General features: G+C 38.1%; 2 protein-coding genes and 1 non-coding gene across 3 annotated transcripts in view; 1 reads left to right on the forward strand and 2 right to left on the reverse strand.

The window, feature by feature from the left end:
- Positions 1 to 1,848: 1,848 nt before the first annotated feature.
- Positions 1,849 to 19,434, reverse strand: Tmem167a (transmembrane protein 167A). The gene is made up of 4 exons (XM_051172610.1): positions 19,308 to 19,434; positions 9,955 to 10,064; positions 7,317 to 7,351; positions 1,849 to 2,200 (listed from the first exon to the last, which is right to left on the reverse strand). Exons 1-4 carry the CDS (start codon positions 19,308 to 19,310, stop codon positions 2,130 to 2,132), a joined length of 219 nt encoding a protein of 72 aa, XP_051028567.1. The 5' UTR covers positions 19,311 to 19,434; the 3' UTR covers positions 1,849 to 2,129.
- LOC127212551 (small nucleolar RNA U109) lies at positions 9,337 to 9,471 on the reverse strand. Its single transcript, XR_007833585.1, has one exon. It is a non-coding gene; the product is annotated as a small nucleolar RNA U109 (small nucleolar RNA).
- A 41-nt stretch (positions 19,435 to 19,475) lies between the features above and the next one.
- Xrcc4 (X-ray repair cross complementing 4) overlaps positions 19,476 to 23,512 on the forward strand; it is a 184,573-nt gene continuing 180,536 nt past the window's right edge. Inside the window, exon 1 of the mRNA XM_051172609.1 lies at positions 19,476 to 19,590. The gene's annotated coding sequence lies outside the window, so the exon portion shown is untranslated. The remainder of the gene's footprint in view (positions 19,591 to 23,512) is intronic.

Consider the following 23,512-nt stretch of genomic DNA (forward strand, 5'->3'; position numbering starts at 1 on the left):
AGGAACCAAAGACCAACAGAAAACAAACCCCAAGACATGCATTCAAGATTCTACAGCAAGCACGACAGCTAGGGAGAACATCTGGACCTTGCCAGCTCTGGGTCCTAGTGTCCCTTCTCCCCTAAGCTGTGTTTCAGTCCCAAGCAGATGCTAGCTGCTTCGAGTACTTTACTGCTCCTCCACACCCCACCCACACACAGAGAGCTGAATATTCTGTGGGCTTCACACCTCCCACAGGACCCTGTGGCTTAGAAAACAGGAGTCAGTTTTTGCACATTAAAAATGCTAATTGCTTTTGTTTATAAGATCTGAACCTTTGTATCTTTCCTATATTTCCAAAGAATCTGCACTTTAAAAGATCAGGACAGTGGGGTATGACTTGCCCTCATGCCTGACAGTGGGGCTTAGATATCACTGCCCGGCTGCTCAGCACCTACACATGGTTAAGATTTTATATATTACCATGGATGTTTCAAGACGTCTTCCTGTAATTTCCACCTACATTGTCTGAAATGTCAACTAAAGAGAACACATTTGACTACATTCTTTATTCTCTCCCTTTTTTTATGTGAGATGTGTGCTAACTTAGGAAAAAAAGCCGACAACACTTTTGGAAAATTCATTTGGTAGCAGAGATGGACAACAGATGGCCGCCCGGAAATCAGATCCTGAAAGGTGACTTACTGTGCACAAATATGCTGACGAGGGACATCCTGAAAATCCTTGACCTAATCGAAAGCCCAAGGTGAAGTAGAGTAGAGTAATTATCATCACCTGATTTCCCGTCTGAAGTAAAACAGAGCAGTAGACTAGCTGCATACACTGCAAAGATCTTTTTGAAAACAAACAACCCCAAGCAAACACAAAGTGAGCTTTCCTAGACTTTACCTTAAGACTGTAAACCAAAGAGCTTAGAGGAGTGTTTAAGAGCTGGTGGTCTAGCTGGCTCTGACGGCCATTTGGACTACAGAGAAATGTACTGCTCTAAGAAAAGGCTTCCAGTTCAATGCTTGGTTTTCATAAAGATTTCATGTCTAAGAAAAAAGCTTCTTTTTTACTTTTAGAGGAGCAGTCAAAACCAACATTTAATTAATAAATGCTATGTATAGAAGTATTTTCAGCAAGGACTAATTCTTCTTAGCTTTAAATAGTAACGGATTTCAAGCTGAACCTGAAGAAATTCCTAAGTGCCTTTTGATCTGCATGCTTCATTCCCAGCCTATTGACATCCACATGAAAAACTGCTCCAATGGCAAAGCTGAAGGATACTTAGAGCACAGAATGCAGAGTAAGCAGATATGAAATGTGCTTTTCACCCAAAGTCACAAAACAGATTCCAGTTTAAGCTGACAGAACATAAAGTCGATTTAAAGTGCTACATTAAAAATACAACAAAAAACACCTTTGGGGTAACTAAGATGAATGTTCTATTTGGAAGACATAACACTAAAGAGAATGAGACAACGTAAGACCACTGCTCTATTGTTGTTCTATTTGCTTTTTTCATCTTAAGATCCTCTTTTTCATAGGATGGCAGCAGCTATCTCTTCAACCACACTTGACTAAAAGCCCCATTTTTAAAGAAATACAGTTTTGTTTAAAATAGTTTAAACACCTGTAATAAACTACAGAATTCGCCAAGAATAGAGGTACTCTGGTTAGCAATCAAAATGGTTTAAATATGAATGCAATCCATTAGAACAGTAACAACAACAAAAATAGAACAATTTTTTTCTCAATAAAAAATAGGCCAGTCACTAGGAGGTCTCATTCTGTGAAGACATTACTTTCAAGCTCTCGTGAAAGGAGCCTGTGGAACTTGCCACTGTGCCTCATGAACGTTATATGAAAAGCAGTCCCGACACAACAGGATGACATTTGCAGTGTAATATTGGAGTGACAGAACTGAGGCTGATCGCGACATTCACATTCCTGTGTATTAAACCGTTACATCTTAATTATTTTTATAGCTCATTGGTCCAAAGGCATAAAAATGGAGAACAGCATCTCGAAATTTATCTCATTCCATGTTCAGAGATAAATGGCTCAACTATTCTTCCCATTATTTTCTGGCGGCAAGTCCTTGTTCGCAGAGTCTGGTGGCAGTCCCATGCTGGTAGTTCCCAAAGCTACTGTATGAAGAGGATGCTGAAGGCCATCACTAGACAGCATACGGCGACATAAGGGCTCTTGCGTTCACCTATTGAAAAATGAAGACAGATATTCATCCTGGTTGAATGAATGTTAATATAGGTAAGACAAGGCTGATACTATGAGAAGCGGAAATTTTAGATATTGAACTCAGGCTATCAGGCAAGCACTTTTTCTTGCTGCGACATCTTGTTGGCCCACCATGACATTTTATTTACTTATTGTTGTTTTAATACATTAGAGTTTGCAAATGTGAACTACGTAGATATCAATGTCATGTCTAAATTTAAAAAGGATGGAGATAACTAGCTGGGAAATTCAAGTTATTTCTGAGACTTGTACCCAAAAGCAGCAATATTGTGCCCCTGCAGAATATAGGTGAGAGCCATAGAAATGCTCTCCTGCAGCTCAGGACCAAAGGGTAGTTTTCTTTCTTCTTGAAAAAAGGGAATTTCTACCTAGACACAGGAATCTAACGCATAGCATTCAGCAATATCTTCTTTACATCATGGTAGCAGTTCATGACACTTGTACAGTTTAGAAAGTGCAAGATAGACAACATAGCCAATATTATCATACTCTGTTAAAAAATAGGCACTAGCTCTCTCTTCTCTCTTCTTCCCCCAACAACTACTTTTGATACAGATATGGAACAGAGTCTGTTACAATAAAACATTCCTATCCAAATGTTTAGGATGAGAAGTATTTCCATTTGGGAGATTATAGAATATTTGACCATGCTTCATCGATTCAGCATCCCTATAGAATTAGACACTCTCTGAAGTCTCAAATATTTTAAGCATCACCACCACACTCAGAGTTGCTGAAATTGCAGTGTTTCAATCAATTAAAAAGATCAAAGTAGAAATGAGGCACAAAGACTTCTATAATGAGTGAAGTCCAGACGAGTTTAAGAGTGCCTGTATTTGGAAGCTTTCCTTTGCCTGATCTAGGTAAGATGTGGCTGGCTTGTGAAAGTGTCTTGAGAGTAAGGGAATTCAACTCATTTAATGTTGTTTCTTTAGTAACTGTAAGTTGTACTAATTCAGAAGGAACCAGGTGTAAGGAAGGAAGGAAGGAAGGAAGGAAGGAAGGAAGGAGCAGTTACACAGAAACAGCTGAGTACATCTGAGACAGCTTTGACTAGGTTCTCTAGGCTGTCTAAATTCCATTTCCCTATAACGAAGCTCTTTAGTTCACCTTAGGTATTCAGTTACAACCTTGACTTCTCTCATTAACTAAAATTCTCATTGTCATGGTTGTTAAGAGCGTCTTCACTGAGTCCACACTGAATACTGTATTTATATATTTGTGTCTGTCCAATGCCAAAAATCATAGAAAATATCACACATTCAAGAAGCAGATACTTAGCAGGCGTGCGATTTTGTCTACAATCCCATTCTCCAGGAAGATCACCCCATCAATGCGGTCCCCAATATTGAGACCTGTTCTCAAATCTAAACCAAACCAAACCAACAAAATTCCCAAGTTAAGCTATACTAAAACAAAACAAAATAAAAGTACAGATGTGCTGTTCTGAAAAGTTTTATTTTTATTTATTGCCCTCCTCTTCTTTCAACAGACATTTAACAAAATGCTGGCAATTACAGGAGTATTATAATGAAAAACCTTCAGAGTAACACCAATTCAACCGAAAAGAAAGATAATTTAAAAACAATATACACTGGCACACCTGCTAATTCATTAGGAATAAAGTCCCATGAAGCATTTCACTGATCCATAAACTTTATATAGATGTTATAAAAGCCAGTTATTCTTTCCAGGGCTGGTATGGTCACTGCTTAGCCTAGTCACAGTAAACACCCAAAGGGAGCAATTATCCCTGTATTGAGTTTTCCATCTGCTCAATATTAATTCTTGAGGAAGTTCCTTTCTTCCTCATCTTATGACTTAGAATGCTATAATTTACAGATGGGTTTCATTTTCATGTTTTTCATTTTCTTAAAAGAGATTGCCATGTGGTAGAGCTAAATGTCTTTAGCTGAATGTGAGTAGGAATGTTACTTCTTGTCTGGTCGTAGCTTGTGCAAGTGAATGTGCAACTGTGGCTGTCACATGACGTATAACAAGAGAAGATCATCTTGACTAGCTCCACCTCTTTGAAACCACAGCCTTCTCTCCACAGAACTGTGGAGAATGTCCTGTCCATTGGGTAGATCAGAGTAGGAGTTCGATGTTTACTACTGTATTGTCCTTGGTTAGTACAATGGTTTGAGCAGAACCCCTCTGGTGCCCCATATTTGACCACCTCCCCTTGGTGGGTAGTCTGGTGGCACTCAAAGAAAGAATAAGCAGGCTACCAAGATGAGACTTGATAGCCTATGAGCATACAGTGGGGGAGGAGGTCCCCTCAGTCATAGACCTAGGGGAGGGGAATAGGGTGAAAGCCAGAGGGAGGGAGGAATGGGAGGATACAAGTGATGGGATAACAATTTAGTTGTAATCTGACTAAATTAATAAAATTAAAATAAAAAGTAAAAAAAAATAGGATCTACACCTTAAAAAACAAACAACAACAACAACAAACCACAGCCTTTACTGTGTGCCAAGAAGAGAGAGGAGCAATTACCTGAGAAAAAAATTTTGGTACCAGTGTTTTCAAAGCCACTTTTCTAAAATAAAGTGCTTGCAGATACTTGTAAGAGGGAACACTTTAAGTGAGCCATTAGGAACCAAGGGTGGAGAATATATAAATAAATGAGCAAGCAAGAAGAAAAGGCATTTACAGTTAGAAAAACAGACCATATTTGAGGAAGTCATTAAGACAGGTACACATATACATGTCTGAAACCTTAAGTGATACTCCCTTCTAGTAATAATTACCAATAAAGGGGTACTTGCTTTGGCTACTACATAGACTTATTCACATGTTTAATTCTTACATAAAATGGACCTCAAATACCTCAGTGTTTTCTTAAATGAATTAGCAACTTCATATGACGGAGATGGAAACTTAGCTCCTCGGTGCCAGATCTTCTCTGCCATCCCTCACTGCTGTAACTCAGGTTCCTAACCATCTTGTTATTAGCAGTACTCTTGAATGAATATATATATATATATATATTCCGCCCAAGGTGACTTGCCTTCAGGCAGCTTAGCTTATACTTACACTTAGCTACAAGCATCAGGCAACGAGGATGGTAACCTTTCTGCTTCTTTTCTTGGTTCTTTTTGAAGTGTTCAAGATTTCTTCTGTTATTTTAGGGGTTGCAGCCCCTATTCATGACTGTCAGACAAATATTTAACAAATTTCTGCAAATCTAGACCAGGCCTTTCCAACTCCAGCATTACTGATATCTTGAACGGTATAAGAATGGCCATCCTATATATCATGTTGTTTAGGGAGATGAACAACCTATACTCAGTATATGTCACTGACCCTAGTTTTGATGAAATGATCTTTGTTCAAGGCATGTCTAACTTTATGACATTGAGATATGACACTGTCATCTACAAAATTCATGCCTCAAGATGACGGAAATAAACAAACATCTCAGAGGGTTGTAAGTGCTAGGTACTGGGTTGTGGGTTGAACACATGCTAGTGTCCCAAATGCCCCCCAATAATAAACATTCATCTAGGCTACACATATACTTTTGCTAATTCAAAGCCAATCATATTTCCTATGATAGATTCTCATGCTTATTTCCACAGGAGGGAATAAAACATGAAGAATACAAAAGGAAAACGTCATGTTAAAGGGATACTTAACTGTCAGGTGGATAATTTTCATTTTTTGTAACTACTTCAGAATGGCAGCTTTGAATAGCGTATTTTTCTGTGAGATCCTCTGTACTTATCAATTATCCAGAAGACTTAGAAACTTCTGGGTAATATAGTGCCAGGCTGCTCTAGGAACTTGTCTATCATATAAAAGTTCATTGTTAGGAAAAGTTTTCTAAAAAGTAGGTCAATGACTAAGAGATAAAGTGCTGGAAAACAATTTCCCCCTCACCTATGCTTATGTATATTATACTGCTTCTCATGTATTTAGAAAATGTCTAAGTGTTGTTGAACTTAATTTGTATTTTGAAACTTTCAACAACTTTGTTTCCTGTTACACACCATCTTCTAAGCTTTCTATGTCTCTGACAAGCTCAAAACAGAAACAAAAGAAGAGAATCTAGGAACTAGGAACAGTTTCCCTCAGGCATGTGACTAAATCTTTGATCCTAATCAAGGGTTAAGTTCGGGCACGTGGGCTGTTATAAACTAGCAGACATTTTTTACATTTTGAAAGTTATCTGTGCTTTAACAGAAGAAACTAGTTACAGATAAGTTCAAGGATAATAAAAAAATGAGAAGATGCTATATACGCATACATATGTATGTCATGCAAATGATCCCAAAGAGGACAACAAATTTCATTTTCAGTGTAAGTACAAATGCCACTACATATTCTTTTAATTAGACATGTTAAAAATGATATGACCTATTTATTTCTATTAGATGCAAAACAATCCCTACTTATTAAAACAGAACACATGAGGGCTGCTGAGATGACTCAATGGGCAAAGGAAGGAACCTGCTGTCAAGCGCTCCTCAGCAGTACCCACACATTGGAAGAAAAGTAACCATTACAAGCTGTGTTCTTAATGTCACATGTACACTGTGGCAAAATAAAAATTTACAAAATGCAACAGAAGCTTTGAGTTCTTAACTTATAAATTAACAAAACAGAACACATGACCCAGAAAGCCATGGTCTAAACATGTACTATAGATCCTCTTTGAGTTTGCTTTGTTTTTTGAGAAAAGGTAGCCTTGGCTGTCCTGGCTTTGTAGGCCAGGCTGGCCTTGAACTCACAGTGATCTACCTGTCTCTGCCGCGATTAAAGGCATGTACCACCATGCCTAGTCTCCTGTTTGAATTGTCCAGAAATGCGTGGGATCTGATACCTGATTTCAGTAGGCCATCCTTCTACTTTTTCCATCTCCCTGCTGATGTATTATTGAGAAGTTTCCCATTACATCTAGTTTTAAGTAGCAGCAACAGTAATTCTACAACTGGTAGAATTCTGTAAACTCTTACAAAAGTACAGAATCTTATACTTGGAAAACAGACATTTTCTTGCCGTGACTATAATATAAGGAGAGTGGCCAATAATTTTTAGTTGAAGAAATGGATGGAAATAAGACACTTACCAATTCGGGCACACTTCCAAAATATTCCCAATAGTCTGCATAGCAGAAAAACAAAACAAAACAAAAGAATAAAAACAATTATTGATTTCCAAGAAAGCCAATCACTCTCATCGACATCACAGAGGACCTTAACTCTACACACTGGAGTTTAGCCTGTGAACTCTGTTGTTGCACATCTGAAAACTGCCTGTCTGATACTGAGCCTCCACTTATGAAAACACGTCAGGGTACTCTCTGAACCATTACTAAACAGAAGCTACCAGTAGCTGGAACATGTGAACATAGGCCAGAATTAGGGTAAGTTAATGTTAGAGTAGCTAAAGTTTACATAAGGACTGAATGAAGGAATTTATTTTAACTCCTAGGTTCCTCAACACTCTCAAAAGCAAAAGTATTACATGTCAATTAAGTATTAATCTTGAGAAAGTGATAAATGATAGTTTTTAGATGAGTTTTTATAATATACTAAAGATTAATTTATTACAGAATATTGCTATCTCAGTAATTTATAATCGTGTTCTCTAGTTGTAGACCTTATCTGTGATAGTCAATAAGAAAATGTACATATAAATGTGCGGCTACACTTTTAATACAATGAAAACTATTAGTTTAGGTGAAACTAAGAATTATGAATTTATTAAATATGACAAAGTATGTATTACAGAAATAACAATTAAAACAAAGATGTTCTTTTTAATTCCATGAATAAAAAGTTATGAATTAAATATACACACATATAAATGGACATATCATTTATTTGGAATAAAAAAAAAAAAAAAAAACCTTTGGCAAAATCAAATGAGCCATAAACTGACAAATTAAGACAAAACACAGCACAGATACTATTTTGCTGGTTTCAAATGATATTATGCCTATCAGTAACTATGCTCATATATTTTTATGATTATATTTATACATAGAGTACTAATTAAGACAAATTAACCTTACTGATTGCTTACTAAAATTATAGAACTTAAATTTCAGGGATATTTATATATTTTTTCCTTTAAAGAAATAGATGGTCAATAAGTCATTACATATAAAAAGGAAGCGAACAGGCAAATACAATTCTGAAAACAATCTAAGTTAATAACAAGGCCAGAGTGTGCTGTATCTCAGCCCTACCAATTGTTGTGACTGTGAGGTGCTCTTTATCTCCTTAGTAACAGCATCTGTGTCAGAGGACTTTACGAGGAAGAAAGGAATGATGTGATAATCTGTACAACAGTACCACTGTGCTATGCCCAGTATTGTGAGGACGTGTGACAGTAATGACAGGTATTACTCAGAATTTGCTTCTTCTTCATTAGAGTCAAAAGCCGAGATCACCCATGCAGAACTATGCATGCTCTAGTCTAGGCACCTAGGGGTGACAATAAACACTAATGGCTTAAAGCTACTCAGGTTGAGTTCACTGAAGGACACAGAGCAGGAACTTGAGGCTCTGTCACAGGAAACTCAGGACTGAAGAGTCTGAGATCCTAAGACCACAAAAGGCAGGACTTCCCAGGTGACCTTTTCCTGAATCAGGACTAGTAAGCATCAGGGAGTTGTTTTAATGAGCTTCCCAAGACACACATCTGTAATATCTAGCACGCTGATTATTTTTTAAAAAGGAACTTTGTTAGTTGCTGAAACCTGCTACGATTTGGTTCTTAAATTCTATGGCTTGAATGTATATGTATCTGCTGAAAGTAATATTAGGCTTAGAAAACTAGGAAATAGGCAAGAATCATTTTTTTTAGTATTGCCCTGTTCTAGATTATCTGTATTAGCAGAAAACTGAAGTTAAAATTTAAATCGTGAAGTCATCAAAAATGCATTGGACCAGATATCTAGGTATGTAAGCATGGTTATATACATGATAAACTTATTATGAGTCTCAGAGAAAACATGTAAAGGAAAAAAAAAATCTAAACATTACCTTCTAAGAGAAGCAGTTCTTATCTATAATCAAATACAATTGCTTCAAACCACACAGATGGCTGTGTTAGAAACAGGAACGCCTTTTGGGCGCTTTGAATGTAGGAGAAATATACTACTACTCAACCTCTACTGTAGGGCTGGTAGCCCTGAGGACTCCTTGGTCAATGTAGCATGTTACGGACACATTCCTACTCCCAAAGAAAGTGGGGGCAGACATGTCCACATGCAACCTCCCTCTAAGGGGAAAGCTTCTGATAGCTTCTGAGTTTAATAGTGATTATTCTTTAATGATAAACTCCTATCTTATTAGATCTTATGTTCTGTATTATGAATACAAATAACTGATCAATGATAATAAAATGCAAATAATCATACACAATAAATAGGTGTTCAGAGATGAGGGTGAAACAGGGAAAACTATGTCTCCAAGGTTAATGGTATATTGTTATAACAACTGATGGATATTTAACACGTTTCACCTTTTGCCAGATAAATCCTTCATCTTCTTTTATTCAGTAGGTGAAATTTCAGGTCACATTAGATCATTTTTGAGACTTACTAGTCAGATACTGAAAATATATTTTAGAGCTATAAAACATAAAAAAACATGTAAAGCTAAGATAGAATAGAATTAAACCGTCTAATAACTTTCATAGTAATTTGCATTAAATGTTGGTGGATTCTGACTTTATGATTATCATTGGTAACATACCCAGTTTTATTTCTGTCCAGGAGGCTGGGTGCCAAGGATCGGATATAAGCACACGTACATATAAGCAGCAAGATTACAGTCAACAGACTCTGAAAATTGAAAATGGCAGACTATAAAGAGAGAGAGAGAAAAAAAAAAAACAGTAAGAAATTAATGTCACAATAGAAACTTCCTATGCAATAAATAAATAAATAAATAAATAAATAAAGCCAATGAGTCCATGTAACAGGCAAACAGGATGTTGTGCCACATGTAACCCAGCATCATGAAGTCTCAAAGGTACACTTTCTTTCCATTCTTTAGGGGAAGGAATGCAGGAGATACAGTAGAAAATATAAATTCATGAACTTGACTGTCACGATTCAAAGCATCTAAACAACGTGGACTTGGTAGACAATTAGCACACATGTTCAAGGCTTGCAGAGTACTAGGCAGAAAACTACGCTCAGCCACACACTGCCGGTGGCTGGCCCTATGACCCCAGTGGAATTACTGGCCTCTTAGTATTCATTTGGTATTTATAAATTTAGGCAGAGCCAAGGAGAAAGATTAAATACTGACTAAAGTTTCTTTCAAGTGAACTTTTTGCCTCAGATGAGCATGTTTTGAAATTATTCAATGTTCCAAGCCCTGACAACTACTAAGCTTATTAGATCGTGGTGAAAGAAAAGCACCTGCGCTTCCTTTTCACTGTTACTTGTTATGCAATGGTTCCTTCTTCTATTCTAAATGTTAAAATAGAAATCCCAATAATTGTATTTAAATAGGCAAACAGTCAAAAGAAACTGTAGTTGGCACAGTCTGCTCAATAGTCAGGTTCTCTTCAGAGCAACAAGTGCTGGGAACCGCTGATTCTCTTCTGAGCCCCTGCTCAGCTTTGTCAGGGTCTCCTGGAACCCACCTGTCCTTCCTCTGTATTTCAGACCAGTTTTTAATTTTTACATAATTTATTGAGATTACATCCTGACTATTATCCCCTCACTTGTATCTTCCCATTCCCAGCTCCCTCCCTCTTTCACCCTATTCCCCTCCCCTAGACTTGTGAGAGAAGGGGCCTTCTCTCCCACCATATGGTCACAGCCTATCAGTCTCACCTGGATAGCCTGCTTCCCTGTCCTCTGAGGGTCAAGTAGGGGGCACCAGAGTTCACGTCAGAGGCAGTCCTTGCTTTCCCTCTAAAGATGGAGAATGAGCTGTCCATCGGCTAGATCTGACTAGGGCGTCTAGGCTTACTGCACGCATTGTCCTTGGTTGGTCCTACCATTCCTGTGTGTGTGTGTTTTAATGGCCTAAGTCTAGGCCTGAACTAGACTTCCTTCTGCATTTGCTGTTCATGTGCTGAGATGTATGTGCACACCCATGCTTTCCTTCAGCAATCTCTTTTCTATGCCTCCCACAGCAACTGGCATTTTCATTAAAAAACCAGGAAGATTATGTCATAATTATTTTTCAAAGGTAAAACTGCTACTTGTAAATGAGGTTTACTTGAAAACGTCAGAAGAAGCTAGTGAAAAATGCCTTAAACTTCAAGAGGCTTCAGAGATAATAGTAGTACATAACCAACACACACACACACACACACACACACACACACACACACACACACAGGCTTCAGAGATAATAGTAGTACATAACCAACACACACACACACACACACACACACACACACACACACACACACAGGCTTCAGAGATAATAGTAGTACATAACCAACACACACACACACACACACACACACACACACACACACACACACACACAGGCTTCAGAGATATAGTAGTACATAACCCACAAACACACACACACACACACACACACACACACACACACACACACACACAGGCTTCAGAGATAATAGTAGTACATAACTAACACATACACACACACACACACACACACACACACACACAGACACACAGACACACACACACACACCATAGACTGCCAAAGTTCTCATTAAAATTCTTGCATGCATATGTGGAGGCCTGGAATTTGAGTTTGGCCCCATCTGTCACGCTCCCACCTTTATTTTTAAGGCAGATCCCTCATCAAACTTGGACCTTGCTGATTGAGCTAAACTGGCTGTACATCAAGTACCTGAGACTCTATTTCTTTTCTTTCCCTTTTTTTTTTTTTTTTTTTAAATTATATTTAGTTTGTTCCCTTTACTTCCTGATTATAGCCCCTCTCTTGTCGTCTCCTGGTCCCACTCTCCCTCCTCTAGTTCTCAAAAACAGGAGCTGTCCTTCCTTAACACGTGACCTCAGCTTATCAAGTCTCATCTGGGTTGGCAGGCCCACTCTCAAAATGTAGGCACAGGGGATTAAATTCAGGGTCTCGTGCTTGCCTGGTAAGAAGTCTACCGACTGAGGCATTGTCCTAGCTCTACTTACAATATGATCAGTGAGTGACAAAAAACAAAACAAAAACAAACAAACAAACAAAACAAAAACCCCCAAAAAATAAAAAAACACTTACATACAAACTATAGTTCAGTGTTGGGCAAACAGAATGTAAGATCCCAAAGTTAGCATAGTTTTACTTCTGTGAACACTGACGCAAAAGAGGTAGAATAAATGACTGTGGATGGATTTTATTAGTATTTAATATGAACTGGCTTTTGGTTAAATTTGGTTTTAAGTTTGAATCTATCTGTGAAGGCAAATGATTAACTGATGTATCCTAAATAGAAAATGATGCCACAATGGTTTTTTTGAACATACACATGAATATATTGTTTGTATTTCCTCCTAGGCCAAAACCACTACGTATATTTAGGGTACTCTGGGGGAATGAAGTTAAACACCGGGGATTTAAAGTTAGGTTACATGAATCTTTCCTTATTAGGAGTTTATAACTAACAGCAATTACTGATGTTCTTCATCTTGTATTCTTTAATACTTAATGTAGTTGTTATTATCTTTCCGTTATAGATGACACAGAAATTATCTTCCAGTTAAAAAAAAACATGGATACTTTCAAAACTATACAGTAATATATTGTAGCACTTGCAAGAGATGGCTTGGAGTCCTGGGGACCAAGACTTTTTTCCGAAGGAAAAGCATTACTAAAAAAGCAAATACATAGCCAATTTACAAATGACTTCCCTTAGAAGGGCCAAGAATATGGTAGACTCCAGGAGAAACAAAATGGCGGTGGTAGAGGTTTTAAGAAACTTTAGGAAGAATTAACAGACACATCAAGCAAAGGATTCCAGTGGTAAAATGGTTAGTTTTGCAATGTAAGTTTACTATTCCTAGTTTGATAGCTAGAGTGGGGGAAAGTAAGTTGTCTGTGAGACGCTGAGTATACAAAGGCTCATCTCACCCTTCTTTTTACCTTCCTGTATTTCAAGCTTTTCATAATGAAAGATAATACAACACTCACTACCATGCCTACTATTTAGTGGAATGTGTATATATACGTGTGTGTATAATCATTTGCAAATGAAGGCTGCTTACATGTACAGAATAGATGATTATGTAACCTGGTTCTGGGGTTTAAGGACTAGATTTTAAATAATACTAAATGGTGAAGTCTTTCAGATGTACTTGGATTCTGGTCAGGAGTATTTTTGAAGTAATGGACATCAGCCTGTCACCTATAACATTCCTCCAAATGCTTAGCGTCTGCTGTCTACTGATACAAACTGTAGTCTCTGGAGTAAGACAAACAGATGCCCTACTTAGTTAAAAAAAAAAAAAAAGGTGACTTTCCATATGAAAATGCCAACCTTCTTAATGCTGTAACCTTCCAATACAGTTTCTCATGCTGTTTTCATTGCTACATCCTAACTGTAATTTGGCTACTGTTATGAACTGTAATGTACATATCTGATATGCAGGATATCCGACATGTGTCCTCTTTGGGGTTGCAACCCACAGGATGAGAACCATTACTCCAGAGTAACTAGAAGACGATCATGGTTAGCCTTATGTGTAGAGATGCTGGCTACTTCCCCATAAGTATTCCTGCATAACTATTTATGCAGATTCTGATTTTAATGAGATGCTGCCACAAAAAAAACTTAAGGATGAACATTTTCCATAGATGTTTTCAGTTTTGGGTAATGCCACATTTACTGATCTATCCGCTCTTCTAAATGCTGCACAACGGCTACAGGAAACTATTCTCACACTGGTGCAGGCAACTCTTCAATGGATTGGAGGTGAGAAGATGGGGAATATCAGAAATTCTGGGGAAAAAAACAACATACGCATCATATCCCGGCAAGTTCTCCTCATCTGCATCCTATAAAGGTTGAACAAATTTGTATTTCCTAAGATTTACATGACAAAATGTAGACACTCACATCTCTTAGATGAGTGGTGGAAGGTGACGAATATAAAGCTGATGTAAAATACAATCACAAACCCCCAGAAACCTCTTGTGCCCCCGATGAAATAATCAGCTATTTACAAAAACTAGTACAAATTTGGGTGCTCAAGCCAATACAAAGTTATTACTACCTTGTGTTTCTAGAAGTGCTCTACACCACCCTGACATTTTTTACAGGGTGGGTAACTATTTCTGTAGCTGTGACCCTACTGTTAAATGTTTTTGTGATTATATTGTCCCCTCTCCCTGCCAGGATTATTTTCCAAATGAAAATTTGGATGCAAAGTCTTTTGTCACTTATGATTAGAAACATATTTGTGTGTGTGTGTGTGTGTGTGTGTGTGTGTGTGTGTGTGTGTGTGTATGTATGCGCTGTTTTTTCTGCATTTCCAGAGTTCCTTTCTCCCTAACGGGAAGTCCTGCCTCTGCCCAGCTGATTGGCCAAACAGCTCTTGATTGACAAATGCTACACCACACAAAACATTCCTCCACAGTAACTAACCAGAACCTGGTAACAAACTACAGCTTCCAATACTTTTGGAACAACCCTGTTAGTTCCCTGAGTTAATGTAGCCAGGTGAGAAGTGACTCGGTAATCTTCTGAAGTAATATATATTTAAGTAGTGAAATAATGAGGAGTCCACAGGCATTCTTATTTCTGGTCACTCCTCACTGCTAAAGCTATAGCTGCCAAGTTTACCTATGGGAGCTTGTTCTAGAAGTATTAATAAAAGAAGCCTGGACATTTGTTAGTCATAATTTTAAACGAGAAATCTTAAGAAACCACGCTAAACATTAGAAACATGGAGAAAGGGGGCTGGTTCCAAACAATACTTTGTTTTTGCTTTTTCGAGACAGGGTTTTTCTGTCTAGCCGTGGCTGTCCTGGACTCGTTTTTGTTTTTGTTTTTGTTTTTGTTTTTTGTTTTGTTTTGTTTTGTTTTTTAAATAGACAGGCTGGCCTCGAGCTCAGACATCTACCTGCCTCTGCCTCCTGAGTGCTGAGATTAAAGGCATGTGCTACCAGGCCCAGCTAAACAATACTTAAGTACAAACAAACAAAGAAAACCCAACAAACCCAAAAAACAAAACAAGCTAACACCCAAACCCAACCAAACAAAACCAACAACCACCACAGGGACATACATTAATATTCTATGCACTCTTTACCTACAATGATTGGTTACTGACAAGACTTACTTGATAGAAAGGACATGTTCTAATATTTTCTAGTATTGGATCCCTGTGGCTCCATGCAGATTCATTTTTAGTATCAGCAAAACAAATAAAAGTTTACCTTGCCTGCTGAGTAAGACGTTCTTTGTAAATAAGATTGTCTTAAGAGCTTCAAATGTTTATTGCTTACTTTTAAAATAAATACTTACTGACATTAATTTCTCCAGCTCAACTCAAGTACATTTTAAAATTAAGAATTAAATACTGAGGACAAAACTTCAAAACACTAGAGTATAACAATAACTTTACTTACTACGTAATATATATTTTACTTACAAACTAATGCTTGTTTGTTTCACATAAAACAAATGTGGCTTATTCTTTTGAAAGGGTAGAGAAGGACCCAGAATCAACATCCATAACCTAATTATGATAAATTTATACGACACAGGGAAAACGGGTCATTTTATCATTTTGCAAATCTAGGTCAGGTCAGCAGCTTTTCAAGTAGATTTAACTTAGAAATTCACATGTACTATTGTCTTTTAAAAATGGGAAACAAATATTAGCCTGGGAATACAAACACACCTGATCTACAGGAGTGACCCAAATAGATTGAATACATAATCTATTTTTATTCAGGAGTCTTGCACATTTGGATAACTTAACACATACATTTATCATTAAAACAAAAAAACAAAAACACCAAACTTCTTGTCAGTTGCATTTGATGTAACTGGCCCTGTCTGAGAAGTGGATAAAGTCCTTATCTACTTACTTTCCATTACAGAACTTTGGTTATGAGTCAAGTTACAGTTCAGAGTCCATACGTGTCTGGCAGTGTCAGTTGCTATCTAGTCCAAAGGTGGAACTAATATTTGATTAGCACTTTTTCAAAAATGAATTCTTCATGTGATACGTTAATAAAATGATCTACCTATTGGGACTCTAGAAGAGAGAAGCATGGGAGAATAGCAAAGTAGAAGGATACAGAGGGTCCTAGAAACCTACAAGAAGAACATGATGATAGGCAGATTTGGGCCCAGGGGTCCCGCTCAAACTAAGGCACCAGCCAAGGACAATACAGGCGGTAAACTTCAAACTCCTACCCAGATCTAGCCAATGGACAGGACATTCTCCACAGTTGAGTGGAGAGTGGGGACTGACTTTCACACGTACTCTGGTGCCTCATATTTGACCACGTCCCCTGAATGTGGAGACCTGGTGGCACTCAGAGGAAGGATAGCAGGCTACCAAGAAGAGACTTGCTACCCTATGAGCATATACAAGGGGGAGGAAGTCCCCCTCAGTCACAGCCATAGGGGAGGGGAGTAAGGGGAAAATGGGAGAGGGAGGAATGGGAGGATACAAGGGAGGGGATAACCATTGAAATGTAATATGAATAAATTAATAAAATAAAATTAAAAGAAAAAAAGAAAGAAAAAAAGAAATGATCTAGAAGATATTCTGAAGGGCAAAAAGCAAAAATGTACTTTGCAATCAAGTGAAAAAAAATAAAGGTTTGGATAAAACAGAAAAACCAATTACTAGGTGCTAGACATGTAATCCCTGGCTGCTCAATAAAATCATTCAAAGCTTTAAACAACAATAATGCCACAAATTTAGACTTAAACTTCAACCTCTGGAAACTCAAAGTGTTCATTTGCAGCTAAGCACTCTGAGAGATCACTGCGTTACATTCCTATCAATGGCTTTCAAAATGAATGTCATGGAACACTTTCAATAGGCCAAATTATATTTTAAATTACCAAAGACATATGCTTTTCTACTGCCATATTTATTCCTAATACAATCATTACAGTAAAAACTTGTCACCTTAATTTTTCTCACAAATCTTTACCTCTTGGATTTCCTGTGTAATTAATGGCACTTTTGACCAGTAGAAAGGACCAGAATATAGTGACAAAAGGAGCTGATAAGTTTAATCAGTGCCTTCTATGTTATTTATAATTAATATGATCTCGGACAATATACTTAGTATTTGTCATGTGTAAATCATGGCCAATAACATCTCTAATAAAACACTACATATAATTATTTTTTCTTATAACACTTAAAAAAGTAAAACCTATAGATTAAAAAAAAAGAAAGAAAGAAAAAGCCCTACAGTTCAGCCATACTATCGGTTGCACATCCTTCCGAAGCCAGTCTACACATACAACTCATCCTCCACGGCTGGTTACACATCCACAGGTTCAACAAAGCATGGGTTAAAAAAAAGCTGGAGAAAAAAGTTGCACATCTGCACTGAACAGACATTTCTCTTGTTACCGGAGACATGAGATAAATTTGAGGCCTAAGTCAACTTAACTAGGTATGTGAGCCTAGGCAGCTCAGTCTCCCTACTGTTCTCTTCCTCCACCTGTGAATATCTCAGATGTTAGGGGTTTAAAGCAAGACAACGCTTAGAAGCTGCTTCCTTAAAGTAGAATTTGATACTTATTAAGTACTAATAAATGAAAGCTTGTTCTTTTTGCAAAAAGTTAAAATACTCCCCTTCTTAAACTTTGTTTTTTTACCTACAGCAAAGACGTACCTTCGACTTTTTCTATGAGCAAAGTAACTCTTCAGTTTCTAGGTAAATAGGCAAGAAAACAATTTTCTAAGTTTGGTAGCAGCTTACTAACAACATTCTTACGACTAAGTGTGTATTTCCTCTGCCGTAGGTAGAAAAAAAGGCTGCAATGGACAATGAAATCCCGAGCCAGAGGACAAAAACGTGCCAATACATGCTACCTCCTTTACAAGGTGCCGCTCATGTGTAGAAAGGGATCTCCAACTTATGCCTAAACCTAAGGAGTTACCAAGAAATCAAAGGGCTAGATGGGTTTTGGACCACATCTCTAAAGGCTGTACACTGTAGAAGATGCCTGAGCAACTTCTGGGAACTCAAAGGTGTCTTTTCACTATAGAACGTGGGGGTGTGGTGGGGTGGGGGAGTCACTGCTGCTTTTGAGATGACACAAACGTGCTTTCCATTGAGATATGCTTATTAATGGCTGTTTATATTCACTTACGTGGTAGTGCAGGGGGATTTGGCCTTTCCTTTAACACTGATAATATGTCTTCATACAATTTTAAAGCTCTATCGCTAACTTCTACTTTATCTATGCCCTTACCATAGGGGCTTTCTTTTGCTCGCTCTAAACTTCTGTTTTTGTTGCTATTTTGTGATTTACAATTCAAAATTCTGAGGTCTAAACTATTAAACAATTCATAACAACACCAACATGAACTCCCAATAGGGGTAGTGGCCAGCGGGACGCACATAATCTCCTACAAGTCAGATCTACCTTTGCAGGTAACTCAAACCATTAAAAACATTCGTTTGCAAAGGCGTATTATTAGAATTCAAAGAATGATGGTGGAGTATCTCGCCATTGATTCAACAGGTAAATCGGAAGTCGTAATCCAGTGCTAGCAAGGGCGACAATCCGTTTAATTACTACTGTAAATTGCTGCTGGAGTGACACACGGAGCACATAAGAGAACGGGGAAAAGAAATGGTGGAAACCGAGAGTCTAGCGTTTGAGAGTGGATGTCCCCAGATATATGTAACGGACCGGTTGAGCACGCCACCGCAATCCTACTAAACGACGCAGCAAAGTGCCGAGTCCGCCACCCCAGCTCTTTTCAGGGCTATCGGGCCTGATGCTCCAGGATGAGCATCAGGGGCCGCGTGACGCCCTCGGCCTGTGAACCCTCGGGTCCCGGGAGAAGCACGCTAGCATCGGGGCGCCCGCACCATCCCCGCCGCCCCGCGCGAGCCCGCAGCCCCTCCGAGAAGCTCAACAGCGGCCCTGCCACCCAGGTTCTTACCATAGTGAGGCCGGTGCTTGGTCCAGCCACATCACCCTTCCGGGCCGGGGCGGAAGAGGATGTACGCCCGCCGCGCTTCCCGCTCTCTCCCGCGGCCCGGTTGGGCCTATCGCCGCGCCTCCGCCCAGGCCGGGCCACTCAGACTCCGTGATAGGCTTCTGCTGCCGGAAGAGGCGGGACTTGAGCGAAGACTCGCAAACCAAGGAATTAGAGGACTGTCTCATTGGGGTGCCCACTTTTTTTTTTTTCTTTTTAAACAGACCGGAAGTGGAGTCACTGCGAGGTAGGGCCCGGAAGTAGCCGCGGCTTCTTTCCATAAGCAATGCTATTTTCTTGCGCGTTTCTCTTTCTTTCTTCCTATTTCAACCTCCTGTAGTTCCCGGTTACTTCTAAAGCTGCTCAGTTCGCGGCTTTTACCCTGTTTGTGACCCCTGAGCCGTTCGTTTGTGGACACTAGAGGATGTCAGGGTTTTCTAAGGTGTTCAACTTTAGGGGTTCCCTCGTTGTGTGTCACATGGATTTTATAATTGTGAGAGGTTTATTGTGAATGTGTTGTATTGCTGTGTGATGGACACTTTTATCCAAAAGCCTGTGTTCTGTGCGATGACCCACCACCCCCTCCCACCTGCCAATACTGGCCTTTCCAGACCCACCCCTCTCTCTCTCTCTTTTTTTTTTTTTTACAATCAGCATTCAGAACTTGGACCTTCTGGGCCCTGAAGAGAGGGCAAGAACTCTGTGTTAGCTACTGGAAAGGAATGGCCCATTACCAAGAGAAGTCATTGGCTAGTATGAGACTATTGGACGAGATACTATTTACCTCTAGTTTTCTTTATGAGTTTTGTAGATAAGAAGAAGATGTAATTTGATGTGCTCAATTTTATATAACTTCATGGAATGATTCTGAAGCCAGGCATTTTTCCCCCCCTACACTTACAAGTGTATCAAAATTATGGAAACCCTGTGTATCTAAGTGCTGGCTTTCCGTCTTCAGGCAATATGGTCTTCTTTTTTATTCAGAAAGATACCGCTTCTTTAATTTATTGGTCTAGAAGATGTATGGAACGCATGAGTGAAGGAAAATGATGTGATATGTTGATTTATGAGCTCTAGCTGAGTCATAAAGAATCCAATTTTTAGGGCAATACAATATTTTTTTTACTTAGTGCTGTATGTGATTGTGTTTATTATTGCCTGGCATCCGAGATTTTGTTTAAAATTATAACTACATTTAAAAAATGTTATACTCAATTGCTGTTTCTGTCGGTCAAACATTCAGATTAAGGATGTGCAACCTAGTGGTATCAAGAGACTGCAGCAGAAGAAGGGATATTTCTTTGAGTGTTTTAAAGAGGGACTAGGGAAGAGGGCAATAGGAAATGATTCAGTGTATCTTCCACATGTTAAATATATCATTAAAAAAAAAATCTCAAAATTGCTTTGTTATACCCTACTCTTCAAGTCGAATAAACCTGACTGTTCCAAGTGTAGTTGTAGAAAATACGTTCTGCAGTTCTGCAAGTTTGGCTTTTATAGTAGTGAAAGTGTTGGTGGATGTTATAACTGACTTTCTTCATGTAAAGATTGCTAAGAGCTACTTTTTTTGACTCTTCAGGTTTATCTTTCCGTATGCGGTTATATTCCAGGCTCTAGTAAAAGAGTTAAGAAGCAAAGGTTGTTAAAGATGTCAGTTGGTGTGTGATATTTATGGACAATTTAGGCCATAGTTTCCTGTTTACCTCACCTTCATGGTGGTACCAAATAACATTTGTCAATTGTTGAGTTATCCATAGACATGCATAGTGTCAGGAGATACTATGTATGTATAGTTTTTATTGTTCATTACATGTGTATTATATGAGGGTGAACATGTGTAGATGGTATTTATTGTATTCATGTAGAATAGCAAAATTTATTAACAGTAAAGCCTGTAGGGAAGCCGAATCGTGATTAGCTTTCCTCACTGTTGTGAGGATTAAATAAAGAAGAAAATGTACATAATTAAAACCTGCCCAGTACCCAGTAATTGCGTTGCATTCTCCTTGGGTGGAGGGCTAATTACAGAAAAAGCTTCCATTTTTATATGTTTTTCACACAATAAAGGGGTTAAATATTAAATTGGCTTCTTATACCACCAGACCACCTTTCTACGTTTTTCTTGATTTCTGATATTGATAATGTTTGTGGTTTCTTTTTATTTTAGTTACCTTGCTTACTTATTCGTGCTCAAGTATATATTATTGGTTTTTTATTTCTGTTTATAATCTATCTATGTGTCTATCTATTAATCATCTATCTATAGCTATTTATTTCTGTGCTTTCTCTGATTCTAAACCAAATTCCTAAGCTGAAGCTAGGTTGTTTTGGTTTTGATGCCTACCTTTTCTCTTCCCCAGTGACTTCTAGATTATGGCATGCACATTTTGTATGAATGATATGTTGTATCTTTTACCTTAAATGCTTCTTTTAATCTTTTCCCATTTCAGCCTAATTTCCTTACTTTCCCCAGCAATAACATTTCTATGCAGTTCCCCCCCCCCGTTTTGATTGTTTGATTGTTTTATATGTTTTCTCTGCAATAACTCCTGTACCCATACTGCTCCAAGTTTCTCTTCTTAATGTCACCCCAGTGATCTGCGGATGTTGATTATCCCAGGTTACATTTTTGGAATTATTTTGGAATTATTCTTTACTCTCACCTTTCTTTTATATTCAGCTAAGTCCATCACCAGATCTGCTTCACTTTGTCAATAAAACATATCCGGAGACTCCCAGTCTGTATTGCCTCACCTGTGCTGATTGTCTCTTGCTTGGATTTCTCTTATTATAACTTTCTTTTTTGTTTTTTTTGTTTTTTTTTGTTGTTGTTGTTGGGTTTCTTTTTTGCTTTTTTGTTTTTGTTTTTGTTTTTTGCATTGGCTACAGGATTGCAGAATTAGTGCTTTTATTTGTTTCTGTGCTTTTCCTCAGTCTTTGGTCAGACTATTGCTTTGTAAAATGTGTTAGGAATTATGTTAGGTTTTAGGCTTCTAAGTGTACCACTTTATGCTGAAGATTACATCTTAAACAAGAATTAGGACATTAATGAAAAAAGTGTGAATTCCAAGTCGAATCTGAGGTTTGTTGTAATATATCAGTGTTGTTACCATGGGATTTATTAAGTTAAAACTGTGTATACCTCTCTTCTATTTTAATTTTAACAGGATGCTCTCACATAAGATGCCATCAGTTCAGCTCATATACAGTTTTTCTAGTTGAAAAATATAAAGCTTAGAACTGAAATTGAATCAGAATCATTTTTGTGGAAAAGGGATAAGACTCGCAGTGGCTACCCCAAACCTACCACTAATTACTGTGCCTATTTATCTTCCTATTTACTGATGGGAAACAAGAGAAATAGGAATCAATACTGGGGAGATAATCTCATATAGTATCCTAAGTTGTTATGTCCTACAATTACAAACAAAAACATAAAACAAAACAAAACAAAACAAAAAAACAAAAAACAAAACTAAGAATCATAGACTACCAATATTTAGCCGTTTAGTCAACCAACAGCAACTTTATGGAGTTTAAATAATCATAAACTGTTCTAATAGCACATTAGTACTTACATTTCTAATTAGATGAGTAATAACTTTTTTCGAGGTACAAGATTCCTGAATACATTTTGGACACACTAGGAAGAAGAAGCCTTAACACCCAAGTAAAAGATTTTATTTTGTGTTTTTTTGGCGATCCATTTTCAAGTTGAATGGAACCGTTGTACCTACATCTGAATAAAACCTATTCTCTTTTGCAAAAGTATAAGCTCTAGGATCTTCTGAGCTATGCAGATCAAAAGCCAACCAACCAGCCAGCCAGCCAACTGAATAAACCAACAAGCAATCCTCCCCACCTCCACACAGAAGTAAATACAGAGGTTAGGAAGATGGCTCATCATTAAGAATGTTTGGACTGCAAGCATGAAGACCCTAGTTCAGGCCATAGCTGAGTGTCCCTGTAACTCAAGCATTGTGAGGTAGAAGAAAGCAGGCAGTAAGTGTTCTTTGGCAGCAAGTCTAGCATATAAAATCACCTTCCGCTTTAGTGAGAGACCTTATGTCAGGCAGTAAGACAGAGAGCGATAGAGAAGAGACCTCAAGATCTGCTCTGGCTTCTGCATGGGTGTACATGGGCACACTCATGTTCACGTACCACACATA

This window comes from Acomys russatus, chromosome 30 (genome assembly GCF_903995435.1).
Source record: "Acomys russatus chromosome 30, mAcoRus1.1, whole genome shotgun sequence".
Classification (NCBI taxonomy): domain Eukaryota; kingdom Metazoa; phylum Chordata; class Mammalia; order Rodentia; family Muridae; genus Acomys; species Acomys russatus.